Genomic DNA, 12,872 nt, shown 5'->3' with positions numbered 1-12,872 from the left:
TTGGTTCATTTGTTGCCCAGTTTTGTCAAATCTAGAGTGTAGGCCATACAAATCTTTTCTGGAGTAGTAAGTACCTGAATTCTTCTTGAAGTTTGTGTATAGCCCCTCTGTATGTACTGGTTGATTATACAAGTTTGGTAGCTGATTATTCCCCCACTAATTTGGCATTTGCCAGAACATATGTATCTGCTGCCTGCTTCCTAGGTATTATCTTGACATTCTGTAGAGTTTTTGTTACTTTCTTCTTTTATAAGGTGAGTTTTTTTATTCAAGTTCCTTTAAACCAGTGGTTCTCAAGCTGGTGCAGTTTTCCCCCACAGGGGCATTTGGCAGTGTTTGTAGACTTTTTGGGTTGTCACTCTGGAGAGAGTGTAGTGGGTGAATTCAGGGATGCTGTTTAAACAGAACAGAAAAGCCCCTTAAAACAAAGAATGATCTAGCCTGAGTGTCAACATTGCCAAGGTTGGAAAATCTTGCTTTAAATATATGTGGTTATTACGTGATTACTCTGGGGGCAGCATATTTTTCCCATCATGAAATAAGCTAGATGAACATTTTGATGATGCAGGAATTATAAATGCTGATGAAGACATCAGTAAATAGTTACGAGATTTAGAAAGCTGATTTGTTTCCATTCTCTATCCCTACGTAATTTGAGGTTAATTTTCTGCTCACATTCGTTACAAATACACAGAAAATGGTGATCACCTGATACTTTGAACCTAGGATCATCTGCTGTGCCCATGGCCATATTCCCTTCCTTTGATTGTTAAAATTTCCTTTGTACCTATTACTTCAATAACATCTACAACACAGTTTTTCATACTGCAAGTTGTGACCCAGGCGGGTTGTGATTTTAGTCTAGTGGGTGATAACTAGGATTTTTGAAAAGTTAAATATGATAGAAAAATAATACAATGCCACACATATAATAAGAGTAACTTGTTTTGTGAAACCTGTTTTAATTATATAAGCCTGTTGTAGAGGAGAAAAATTTCTTTTTCCTACTACCCTCCTGGGTTCTTTGGCTGAGGCACTATAAATTAATTATACTGACAAAAGACAGGTTTTTATTTATTTTATTTTATTTTTATTTTTATTTTTATTTTGGTATCATTAATCTACAATTACATGAAGAACATTATGTTTACTAGGCTCCCCCCTTCACCAAGTCCCCCCCACATACCCCTTCACAGTCACTGTCCATCTGCGTAGTAAGATGCTGTAAAATCACTACTTGTCTGCTCTGTGTTGCACAGCCCTCCCCATGCCCCCCACGCACTATACATGCTAATCGTGAGGCCCCCTTTCTTCTTCCCCCCGCTTCTCCCTCCCTTCCCACCCGTCCTCCCCAGTCCCTTTCTCTTTGGTAACTGTTAGTCCATTCTTGGGTTCTGTGATTCTGCTGCTGTTCTGTTCCTTCAGTTTTCCTTTGTTCTTATACTCCACATATGAGTGAAATCATTTGGTACTTGTCTTTCTCTGCCTGGCTTATTTCACTGAGCATAATACCCTCTAGCTCCATCCATGTTGTTGCGAATGGTAGGATCAGTTTTTTTCTTATGGCTGAGTAATATTCCATTGTGTATATGTATCACATCTTCTTTATCCATTCATCTACTGATGGACATTTAGGTTGCTTCCATATCTTGGCTATTGTAAATAGTGCAGCAATAAACATAGGGGTGCATCTGTCCAAAAGACAGATTAACGAGAGAAAAACAAAAGAAGTTTGTTTATACATGGGAGCACTCAGAGATAAGTAACTCCAGGGTTGCTTAGAATTTAGGCTTATGTAATAGTGGTCTTAGCAAAGGAACAATACATTTTCAGAGAAATGACAAGACAAAGGAAAAGGATTTTTAATTCCCAGGGCTGAAAATTGTGGGAAGGCAAATGTATGGGAGACTGATGGTGGAGAAAGCCTAGTTTGTTGTGTAGATTCCTCTGTTGCCAGTTCCAGGCTGGTGAGGGTCTAAAGTTGTGCTTAACTTTGTCCTTGGTAAAGAAGGAAAAGGGGTTACTTCTGTTAATTTATTCTGCTTTTAGGCAATAGGAAAAAGACAGAGAGCTTTTCTTTTTGCTTCTTCTTAGTTGTCTTCAGCCCAAAATAGTCCTTACAGACACTAAAGTAGCATGTTTTGAGGTGACATATTCTGCCTCCTATAATATCTATGCATGCATGTGCTGGATCATAATGTAAAAGCATATTTCTTGCTGTGGATTATAGGGGAAAAAATGGAAAGCCACTGATTCTAATAAGCTTTTAATTATTGATTTTAGGAAGTAATAAACTTATTTTAGTTTTTTAATTAGAAATTTTGGTTTATACTGTCATGAGGTAATTTTAGAATGCATTCTGAAAATTTATAAGACCCGATAGAATAAGTATTGGATTTGGCAGCATTCTTATAATTTTGTTTCATTAAAGATCATTGTTTACTGTTCAATAATGTGTCAGTAACAACAGTGTCCCAATAACAAAAAATTTTAGGAAATGCCAATTTAATGAAAGATAAGCAAAATTGGGTATATTTCAGTATCTTACGTTAGTACTTAGCTAAACATTAATTTGGTTATTAACCAATCAGAAACTGCTTACATCATAGTGTTGTGGAGCTTTCCATCCTCTATATAAAGCTATTTCAGAAAAGGTTAAAACTTCTCATATGGAATTTTTGAATTCATTTAGAATTCTTATGTACTTATTTGACAAATTTTAATTTTATACTAAAATATTTCAGATTAATTCCAGTGTAATTTGTTTCAGGTTAAATTTAGTGGAAGCTTTTGTAGAAGATGCAGAATTGAGGCAGAGTTTACAAGAAGATTTACTTCGTCGATTCCCAGATCTTAACCGACTTGCCAAGAAATTTCAAAGACAAGCAGCAAACCTACAAGATTGTTACCGAATCTATCAGGGTATAAACCAACTCCCTAATGTTATTCAGGCTTTGGAAAAATATGAAGGTAACAAAAATGATTCTGATTTTGTTTTCTTCACTTTCAGTATACTTGGCAAGTGAACTCTCCTTACCAAGTTGGTTCTGTTGACTCTTAAGTTTTTCTAATAATAGGCCTGTATTGCAGAAGCTTGAAATCATGAGACAACTAACATTTTTGCTTTTTAGAAATGCATGTTAGGGCTACTGGGTTTATTAATAGGCCTGTTGCACTAACAGTGGCATTTGGACAGGATTTAGTGGCTAAGGGGAGGACTCAGCATACCCAAATGACAGTGCTTAAAAGTGTATGGTTTATTCCAGGGAAAGGATACACTCCAGCAGCAGTACTAAAGTAAGAATAATGCATTAGCCAAAAGGCTGCCACAGTGAGGTGGCCAGGGAGGTCAGGTACAGGTTCCTGTTTTCACTCCTTTTGAAAGGTCCTTGGTGAGTTGTGCTTGCTCAGATCAGGGACCACCAGTGTATGCAGAACACCTTAAAATCAGGTTGCCTAAAATGGAGTCTTGCTGGCTTTTTTATATTTTGCTTGTGTCGGGATACTCCTGTTCCATAACTAGCTTCTGTAACAGAACTCTTGGGGGCAATTTGGGCGCTCCCTGAGACCATATCACTCACAAACAATGCTGACAAACTGAACAAACCACCTGAATATTGGAGCCATGACTACAAAACATATACATTGAGTATGTTTTGTGCCTTGACTGAGGGTTATTGCTGTGCAGGGACTGAAGAAAACTGCAGGCTAATTCCAGGCCTGCTGGAATTACGCTTTCCAGCATGCCTATGAAGAAGGTTAAGACAAAGGATCTTGGTGCTTTCTAACAGTTGAAGTCACAGTGAAGTTACCAGGATAAAGTTCACAAAGTCACATGTTAGTTAATACAGTATGGGTGGATCAAATTAACTTGCTCTTACAAGCATAGTTTCTAACCTTAAGTGAACACATTTCTACAGCAAACATTTTAATAATTACAAAGTTTCATGTCTAATACATAGAGCATTTTAAGTTAAAAGTCAGCATTTCTTAAGTATTAAATCAAACTTCTCAATGTATGAGAAAGCTTTATTCTCTTGCGGATAGACTTAATAAAACTCAACTTTATAATGACAGGGTACAAAATAACTATAGATTTAATTTCAGTTTTATGGTAACCTTTCCCTTATTTATCTAGCAATGTGTAAGACAACTAAATGCTTATATTCTCGAAGTACCACAGTGTGAAAAGTTTTCTCATTCTAGTCAGGCTCTGTGACTACGTTTAGTTTCACCAAAGCAGAATTAAAGAAAATGGGTCTTTAAATTTTTTGTTTCCTGATTTCTTTAGTGTGGCTCAGGCAGCCACATTTACCCATGTACCTATATTTTCTCATCCTATACATAAACTCTTTTCTATTGGTATACTTTTCTGATTCCGTATCCTATGGCTCCATTCCAATAGGTTCAACTGGAAGCACAAGGGGGTTGACCAGTATTGGGTATAATCAGGGTCTAGTCATGGTGATAGGCTCTCTAAATAATTCACTCTTACTACTTCGATCAGCTGTTTTGAACCGTTTTTTTGCTTATGCATCTCTTCCCTCACATAATAAAAAAAGGCATCCTTATCCTTATACCTGTATCTTTCTCCTCCTTTCCATTCCCAGCCAAGTTTCTGAAAGCCTACATTTCCATCTTTCATTCACTCAACTGGCTTCCAGCCCTGACCACAGTACTGAAATGACATTTACTAAATAACTTACTCATTACTAAATCCACTGAACATGGTCCAGTCCTTAATCTTACCAGGTTTCACATTTGAGTTTGACAATCTTTTTTTCTTCTAGTTTTATTGAGATGTAATTGACATATAACATTGTATAAGTTTAGATATTCAACATAACAATTTGATGTATGTATATACTATGAAATGATTACCACGATGAGTATAGCTAACATCCATCACCTCACACAGTTACATATTTTATTTCTTTGTGTTGAGAACTTTTAAGATCTAATCTCTTAGCAGCTTTCAAATACATGATACAATATTGTTGACTATAGTCACCACGCTGTATATTATGTCCTTAGAACTTAAATCTTTTAACTAGAAGTTTGTACCTGTTGACTTCTTCTCACCTTTCCCCCTCCCTCCCACCTTTGGCAACCACCAGTCTGTTCTGTTCTTATGAGTTTGATTGTGTTAGACTCCACATATAGGTTGAACACACAGTATTTGACTATCTCTGATACTTCTTTTAGCATAATGCCCTCAAGGTCCAACTATGTTGTTGCAGATAGCAGGGTTTCCTTTTTTACGGTTGAATAAAAAGGACGTGCACGTGTGTGTGTGTGTGTGTGTGTGTGTGTATGTAGCATATTCTTCATCCATTCATCTGTTGGTGGACACTTAGGTTGTTTTCATGTCTTGGCTATTGTAAATAATGCCTCAGTGAATATGGTGTGTAGGTATCTTTTTGAAATAATTTCATTTTTTTGGATATATACCCAGAAGTGGAATTTGTGGATCCTTCTATTTTTTTGCCTTTCTGTTAAGTTTCCCCTCCCACTCTCTAAGATCTGTTTTTGACCTGCTTTATACTCAATACTAGGAACTTTAAAGCTGGGATTCTTGAATGAGTTCTTGAGATGATCCTGAAATTTTATGCAAAGTTTTGTGTATATGTATTTTTTTGGGGGAAAGGATCTATAACTTTCATCAGATACTCAAAAGCACATGTAAACCACCTTCCTTAGACCCTCAGAAAGGTAAAAAATATTGCCGTGCACATTATCCGGAGAGTCTTTCTCCTTCCCTAGGAAAAGCATGAAAGTTAGGAATTGAGCTTAAGAGTAGCTTGGCTTTCTTTCTCAACTTCCTACATATGTGTGGCCTAATGTGCTTGAGGAGAGTTTTGCAACAAGTCAATAATTCTGTGCTTTCTTTGCTGTTGCACTTAAGTTATATAGACCTGTGAGAGATTATAATATTATCTAAATCAAATGCTTCACATTGTCAGTTTGGCAACTGATGTCTAGTTAAAAGTATTTGAAGTCACCATCCTAGAAAATATCAGAGGAGGAGTACTGTTCCAGGTGTTGTGCTAAGAGCTATATGTTCATTTTTTTCTATAACATGGAACATTGGAGACCCTAGGTGTACCCTCAGCATTGGGAACCTAATTGACCTTTCTAAATTTTTTAAAAAACAGCAGAATGGCACTTTGAAGAGTTCAACCTATCTCTTTAGCTACTGATTTCATGGAGAAAGCCAAAACTGAAGCTGCTTATGAAGAAAATAAACCAAATATAGTCTTTCAAAACAAAACCATGACTTAAAAATACATCAGTGTATTGCTAGAGATTATGTTTTCATGCTATCTTGTGATCTTTTCAGTTTTTGATTAACTCTAGATTTAGTGTTTATTTTAATGTTATTCCTGAAAAAAATGAAAATTAAGTAATCCAGAGACAGCAGAGGGCAGCAACAGTGAAGTATAAAGTAGATGTGCCTTGAAGGATAAGCACTCTCCTCTATATCATCTTTCTCCTGTAATAAACAGCTATTTGAAAAATATGCTTGGCCTCCCTTATTCCTCATTTCTTTTAAAATTAAAAAGTTGAGGCAGAACCTAAAACAATGGTGTTCTACATTTAGGGCAAATTCCTCACAGTGGTTGAAACAACTCTAAAATGTCCATATTATTTTATTGTAACAGCTATCATGATAAGGTACATAACCCTTCCTTTTCCTCCTGTGTAGTTTAATCATCTGTGTCTCTAATGTACTTCTTAATAACCTTCCATTTGTTCTTTTCCTTTCCCTGGTCTGTGCATTGTCCTCAATGGACCATAGTAATCTTTGTTAGCTCATCTAATGATGTAATTTCTTCCCCTTCATTCAGAACACATTAATTGCTTCCTGTAACTTACAGGAAGAAGCCCCATTCCTTCACACAGCCTGGCCACAGCTTCCCTGTTCAGCCTCCCCATACTCCCTCTCTTAAGGTCTTGGCCTCCGCGCACTAGTTCGTCTTCAGACATGCTATATCCTGTTTATGCTTTTGTGCATGTTTTTTCTGTCTTAAGTATTATTTGCTACCTCGTCCACATGATGAACCCCTACTGTTACTTCCAAGATGAGCTGAAATGTTACCCTTTCTGTGAAGCCATCCTTCTCTGGCCTTCTCATGCAGAGTTAGAGGTTTCTTTCTCTGGTTTTTGTAGCACCTTGTGCTTATCTCCATTGCTTTTAACCCCTAAATAACATGGCATATTAATCTAATACATAATCACTTCATTGCTTGGTTTCCTTCTAAATGGAAGATAAGAATAGAAAAGCATTTTATTTGGCATTTATGGAAATGAGTCTGCTTACTGATTGAACACTTTTTAAACTTTAACCCATAAAGCTACTATTTAGAGAATTGGTTGGATTTTGTATTTTGAAGTTACTTACTTACTTATTTTTTAAATGATCAAAATCAGAACATTTTAATACTGACCCAGTTTTCTAGTCCAGTCCAGTTTTATCAGTTATCCCAGTCTTTCCTTTTTTTATTTTTTATTTTTTTACTAAAGTATCATTAATATACAATCTTATGTTGCTTTCAGATGTACATCACAGTGGTTCAACAGTCCCCATGATAACTTATATTGTGACTGAGAATTACTGTGCCCTTTTATCCCCTTCCCCTTCCCCTCTTCCTCCTGCCCCCACCACCTTCCCTTGCCCTTGGTAACAGCTAGTCACTTCTCAGTGTCTATGAGTTAATGTTTTGTTCCTTTTGTTTTGCATTGTTGTTATAGTCCACAACTAAGTGAAATCATATGGTATTTGTCTTTCTCTGCCTGTGAATGTATTTTCTTTAAATTTCATCCTTGTCAGTTTATAAAAACAGCACAAATTCTTTGTAGGTAATTATTCTACCATCCAGAAATAATCACTATTATGTTTTGGTATATATTGTTTCAATCTTTAAAACAAAATTATGTTCAGCAGTAACACTTGCTTTGACAACATAGGTTTGTTCTAGTGTGGTTCATATGCTAGGCAACAGTTTGAGCAGAGTGTGAATTTTGTGTTGCTTATGTGCAGTTTTGTCCATGGTAAACACTGGGTGAATGCAGAAAATTACATCCAGCTGAACCGAGCAATGTAGGAATACACAAAATGTACAAAGACACAACAGACACATGTACCTCAAACATCTGCTGCTGATCTCAGTTCCTTGTGTGTGTTATGAGCCACACTTACTCACACCTGGGGTTACTGCTTTGTACCCATTTCAGACAACTCTCACCATTTCACAGTAATTCACAAGCTGCAGCCTTCTGGTAGTCAACCTCCACAAGCAAACCTTGGGTCTTCTGCAAGGTAAAGTATGTCGCATTATAGTATTTATGTATTTTTTAACAATTGAATGTGTAAACATGCAAGTTTTTATTAGGTTCCTATTTTAAAATGTATCACTGATGAGGTTTCTGAGTTTTGTGCCCTAACCCCATTTTTCTTTATAAACTTTTTATTGTACATTTTTGCATAGTACTGTGATTTTTAGGGATGGATTTGTTGCACTATAACAGAAGTGGCTGTATGCAAAAATGTAACAGTATATTGGTGGGATAAAAATGTATACAGTACTAATTGTCAGTTGCAGTAAGTTAATAACCTCTGTTGTGTGACACTTTAAGTAGTAAAAATTTATCATTATAATTTAAAAATTAATCTTTCAGCTAACATCTGTTGTTATTTTCAAGTTCCAGGAAATTATTATGCAGAAACTATAAAGGTCTGTATACCTCTCTGGTGGTTTGATTTTGTTTTTTTTCTGTTAGTGAATTCCTAGAATTTTGGGGCCAGGCTATGCATTTTTTTCATTTACTAATAAAAAAAATAATATAAATGTTACTATTTTTTATATGTCAGTGACCCAGTTTAGCTCTAGAAGAGGAACAACTTAATTTTTAAAATCCTTCTAGACTTTTCTCCTAATCTTCATTTTAATGACAAATAACTGTTGACAAATTTTCTAGGATGGTTCTGATTTACAGTTCCAGTCATAAGGTTTATAAGAAAATTTCTTTGCATTCTCACCAACACCAATTGTTTTTTATTACAGCAGTTAGTTTGTGTGTTTCTTCGGAAATGTTTAGTGCAAGGTCATTTGAATGGAGGGACAGAGGCAGGGATAGGACTCTTGGCCCAAGAATATAGTAATAAAGTGAAAGCTTTTATCATTGAATATAAGATTCAAGATAGTGAAGGTAATGATTTAAGTAGAAATGGGAAGAGAGGAAGAGACATTGGAATTACTATCTATCAAAAGATAAGATGAGAAGTGAGAGGAAGGAAAAACGTCATCTATGAAGTTCGGACTGGAAAGGAAATTTCAGCATTCCACCTGTCTTCCTCTGTGAGTCATTCTAATCCATTCTCTTTGCTTCAGCCAACTGTCTTTCTCAAACATAAGTGTAGATGTGTTATCCTTCAGGGGTTTTTCACTAACTAGGGTTAAAGTTTAAACTGGTTTAAAAAGCTACTTATAAATTGTTGCCTCTGCCTATCTGTCTGTCCTTTCCCTACTACTACTACTACTCATTTACCAGTGTGTGTGGGACGTTTTTGACCATGAATCACAGTAGGATAAACATTTTCATTGTGACTCAATGCATACCCTTGGGTGTGTGTAAACATGTTAAAAAAACAAAATTTAGCTGAGTAAATTTTAAAGTTCTTTTTTACTTTATTCAGTGATTCATGGATATAGCATCCAGTCTAGCAGATAGAAAAGCTCTCCCAGGAGCTGTATAAAATGAAAGACTTTCCTAGGCAGAAGAGAGCAGGAACACAGAAGTTATATACTAGGCAAAAAGAAGCCAGTTGTTTGTTTATTGCAAGGTTACTTTCCTTTAGGGGATGGCAGTGGTCTAATAGGCATACTACCTAACTGGTACTGGTCACATATTCCTGATGGACTGGTTTAAGGTTCTACATCTGAGAGAGCCAAAACTGTAATTAAGATCAATCTAGGTTTGGTGACTGGGTCTAGCATAAGTGACTCCATTTTGGGCCTGTTTCATTTTTTACAGCACATACACACTGGTTATATAAAAACAAATAATTTTATAGTAAATTGGTATAACAATATGTGAAACTCAACATTGCTCTGTACTTTGACATTTTCTGTTTTACTTCATTAGAAATGCTAAGATTTACTAAATTTCATGATGGCAGAAGGTCTGCAATTTGAAAAAAACAAATTTGCATTGGTCCAAGTGAACTTGAACATCCCCAGATCTCATATAAGGCAATTTGTATGTGTATTTCCAGGCCTTTGTATGTGCTGTTCCTTTAGACTCAAATTTACACTGTCTCACCTGGCTTTGTTCTCCTCATCTTTGGATTTCACCTTAAAAGTAATTTATTTGGGAAAGCCTGCCTTGTCCCCATATATTTGGGTATGCTACTGCCCTTGTTGTGTTTCCAAAGCAGCCTATATTTCTGTATCATTATAGTTGACTACTCTTCTTTGTAATTAGTTGTTTTATGGCTGTGTCATCTCTCCCCAGCCCACCTCCCCCAAGAGTGTACAGCTTGTGTGTGGGGAATGAATATTTCAGCCCAGTCTCTAACATGTGGTAGGAACTTCTGGAAGAAAGAAGATACCACTTAATGTAAGAGGGAGAGTGAATACTTGAGAGTGAACATGCTAGAGGGGAAACTGAAAATTAAGCAGTATAAGAATGGGAAACCAATGATGAATGGTTGTGCCAGTAGTTCAAGATGCTTTGTTTTGTCATTGTTATTTAAGAGATCTTGAAAGCTTACAGTGTTCTTTATTTTACTTTAGTCTCTGTACTGATAAAATACATTAGCAGAAATTGATTAATTTATTGCTTATGTCATAACAACGGACTTGTATCCAGAGGCTTTTACAAAGGACTTGTATCCAGATAGGGAAAGAGAAGAGGAAATAGCAACAAGGTTCAGCAAACGCTTGGAGTAATCACCATGTGGCTGACACTGCTTGCTACTGAGGCTATTTCAAGGGTATAAAAACAGTCTTGTCTTTGCCCTTAAAGTGTGTGAGGGAAACAGACATTAGATAAGTAATCACACAAAAATACAGTTTTTGATACATGTCATAAAAAGGAAATTCTAAAGTGGTATATCATGGAAGTGCAACATTTTATTTTTTTGGTAATATACATGACAAAATAGTTTCATTGGTGTTTCTGCCACTTGAAAACTAACTTTTCTAAATTCACCTAGCATTTCTCTCAGTCTGAATAAATGGCACAGACATAGGTGAGATAGAGAAATTAAGACCCAGAATTCATGCTGATTCACCAGTTAAGGTTTAGATTTAGAGGCTGGTCTGGGGCATCATTTCAGGAGTATATCTTAATGAACCACTTAAGTTTTAAATTTATCCTGAAATTTGTTAAAATTTTTTTAATAGTAAATGATGAAACTTCGGCAGTGATTAAATTGTGCTTTAGATTGTCATAAAAATGTAAGTACTCATGTTTATTGACCTAAACATTGCAGCAGTTTTTGAGACACACAGCATCAGTTTTTTTCCTTGTGAGAACCTCTATGATTTATTCTCAACAGTTTTCATATATATCATGACAAGCGTTAGAGTCATCATGCTGTGCATTACATTCCTAGTGCTTATTTATCATGTCAGTGGGAGTTTGACTGTGTTTTTCCAGTTCCCCTTCCCTACTCCTGTCTCTGGCAATCACAGATTCTGGCAACCACTTTTTCCAAGTTTTTTGTTAAGATTCCACATATAAATGAGATCATGTAGTATTTGTCTTTCTCTGTTTCAGTCAGCATAATGCCCTCAATGTCCATTTATGTTGTTGTGAACAGCAGGATTTCCTTTTTTTTTTAATGGCTGAATTATATGATTACATATATGTATACCACATTTTCTTTTTTCTTTAAAAAATTTTTTTTAATTAAGGTATTATTGATACACACTTTTATGAAGGTTTCATCTGAAAAAACAATGATTACCCATATTATCAAGTCTTCACCCATACCCCAATGCAGTCACTGTCCATCAGTGTAGTAAGATGCCATAGATTCACTATTTGCCTTCTCTGTGCTACACTGTTTTCCCCGTAATCCCCCACACCATGTATTCTAAACATAATACCCCTCAATCCCCTTCTCCCTCCCTTCCCACCCGCACTCCCACACCCCTCTCCCTTGGTAACAACTAGTCCCTTCTTGGAATCTCTGAGTCTGCTGTTATTTTGTTCCTTCAGTTTTGCTTTGTTATACTCCACAAATGAGGGAAATCATTTGGCACTTGTCTTTCTCCACCTGGCTTATTTCACTGAGCATAATATCCTCCAGCTCCATCCATGTTGTTGCAAGTGGTAGGATTTGTTTCTTTCTTATGGCTGAATAGTATTCCATTGTGTATATGTACCACATCTTCTTTATCCATTCATCTACTGATGGACACTTAGGTTGCTTCCATTTCTTGGCTATTGTAAATAGTGCTGCAATAAACATAGGGGTGCATATGTCTTTTTGAATCTGAGAAGTTGTATTCTTTGGGTAAATTCCAAGGAGTGGGATTCCTGGGTCAAATGGTATTTCTATTTTAGTTTTTTGAGGAACCTCTGTATTGCTTTCCACAATGGTTGAACTAGCTTACATCCCCACCAGCAGTGTAGGAGGGTTCCCCTTTCTCCACATCCTCTCCAGCATTTGTTGTTCTTAGTCTTTTCCATGCTGGCCATCCTTACTGGTGTGAGGTGATATCTCATTGTGGTTTTAATTTGCATTTCCCTTATGATTAGTGATGTGGAGCATCTTTTCATGTGTCTGTTGGCCACCTGAATTTCTTCTTTGGAGAACTGTCTCTTCATACCCTCTGCCCATTTTTTAATTAGGTTATTTG

The 12,872-nt window shown here is 36.2% G+C and overlaps 1 protein-coding gene across 2 annotated transcripts in view; it reads left to right on the top strand.

The window, feature by feature from the left end:
* The window catches only part of MSH2 (mutS homolog 2), a 69,485-nt gene that overhangs the window by 18,701 nt on the left and 37,912 nt on the right, over nt 1-12,872 (top strand). For both annotated transcript variants that reach the window (XM_057497234.1, XM_036926047.2), the window contains exon 7: nt 2,771-2,970. In XM_057497234.1, coding sequence (XP_057353217.1) covers nt 2,771-2,970 — 200 coding nt within the window. The remainder of the gene's footprint in view (nt 1-2,770; nt 2,971-12,872) is intronic.

The sequence above is a fragment of the Manis pentadactyla genome, chromosome 2 (assembly GCF_030020395.1).
Source record: "Manis pentadactyla isolate mManPen7 chromosome 2, mManPen7.hap1, whole genome shotgun sequence".
Classification (NCBI taxonomy): domain Eukaryota; kingdom Metazoa; phylum Chordata; class Mammalia; order Pholidota; family Manidae; genus Manis; species Manis pentadactyla.
This window is presented reverse-complemented; position numbering and strand designations above follow the sequence as displayed.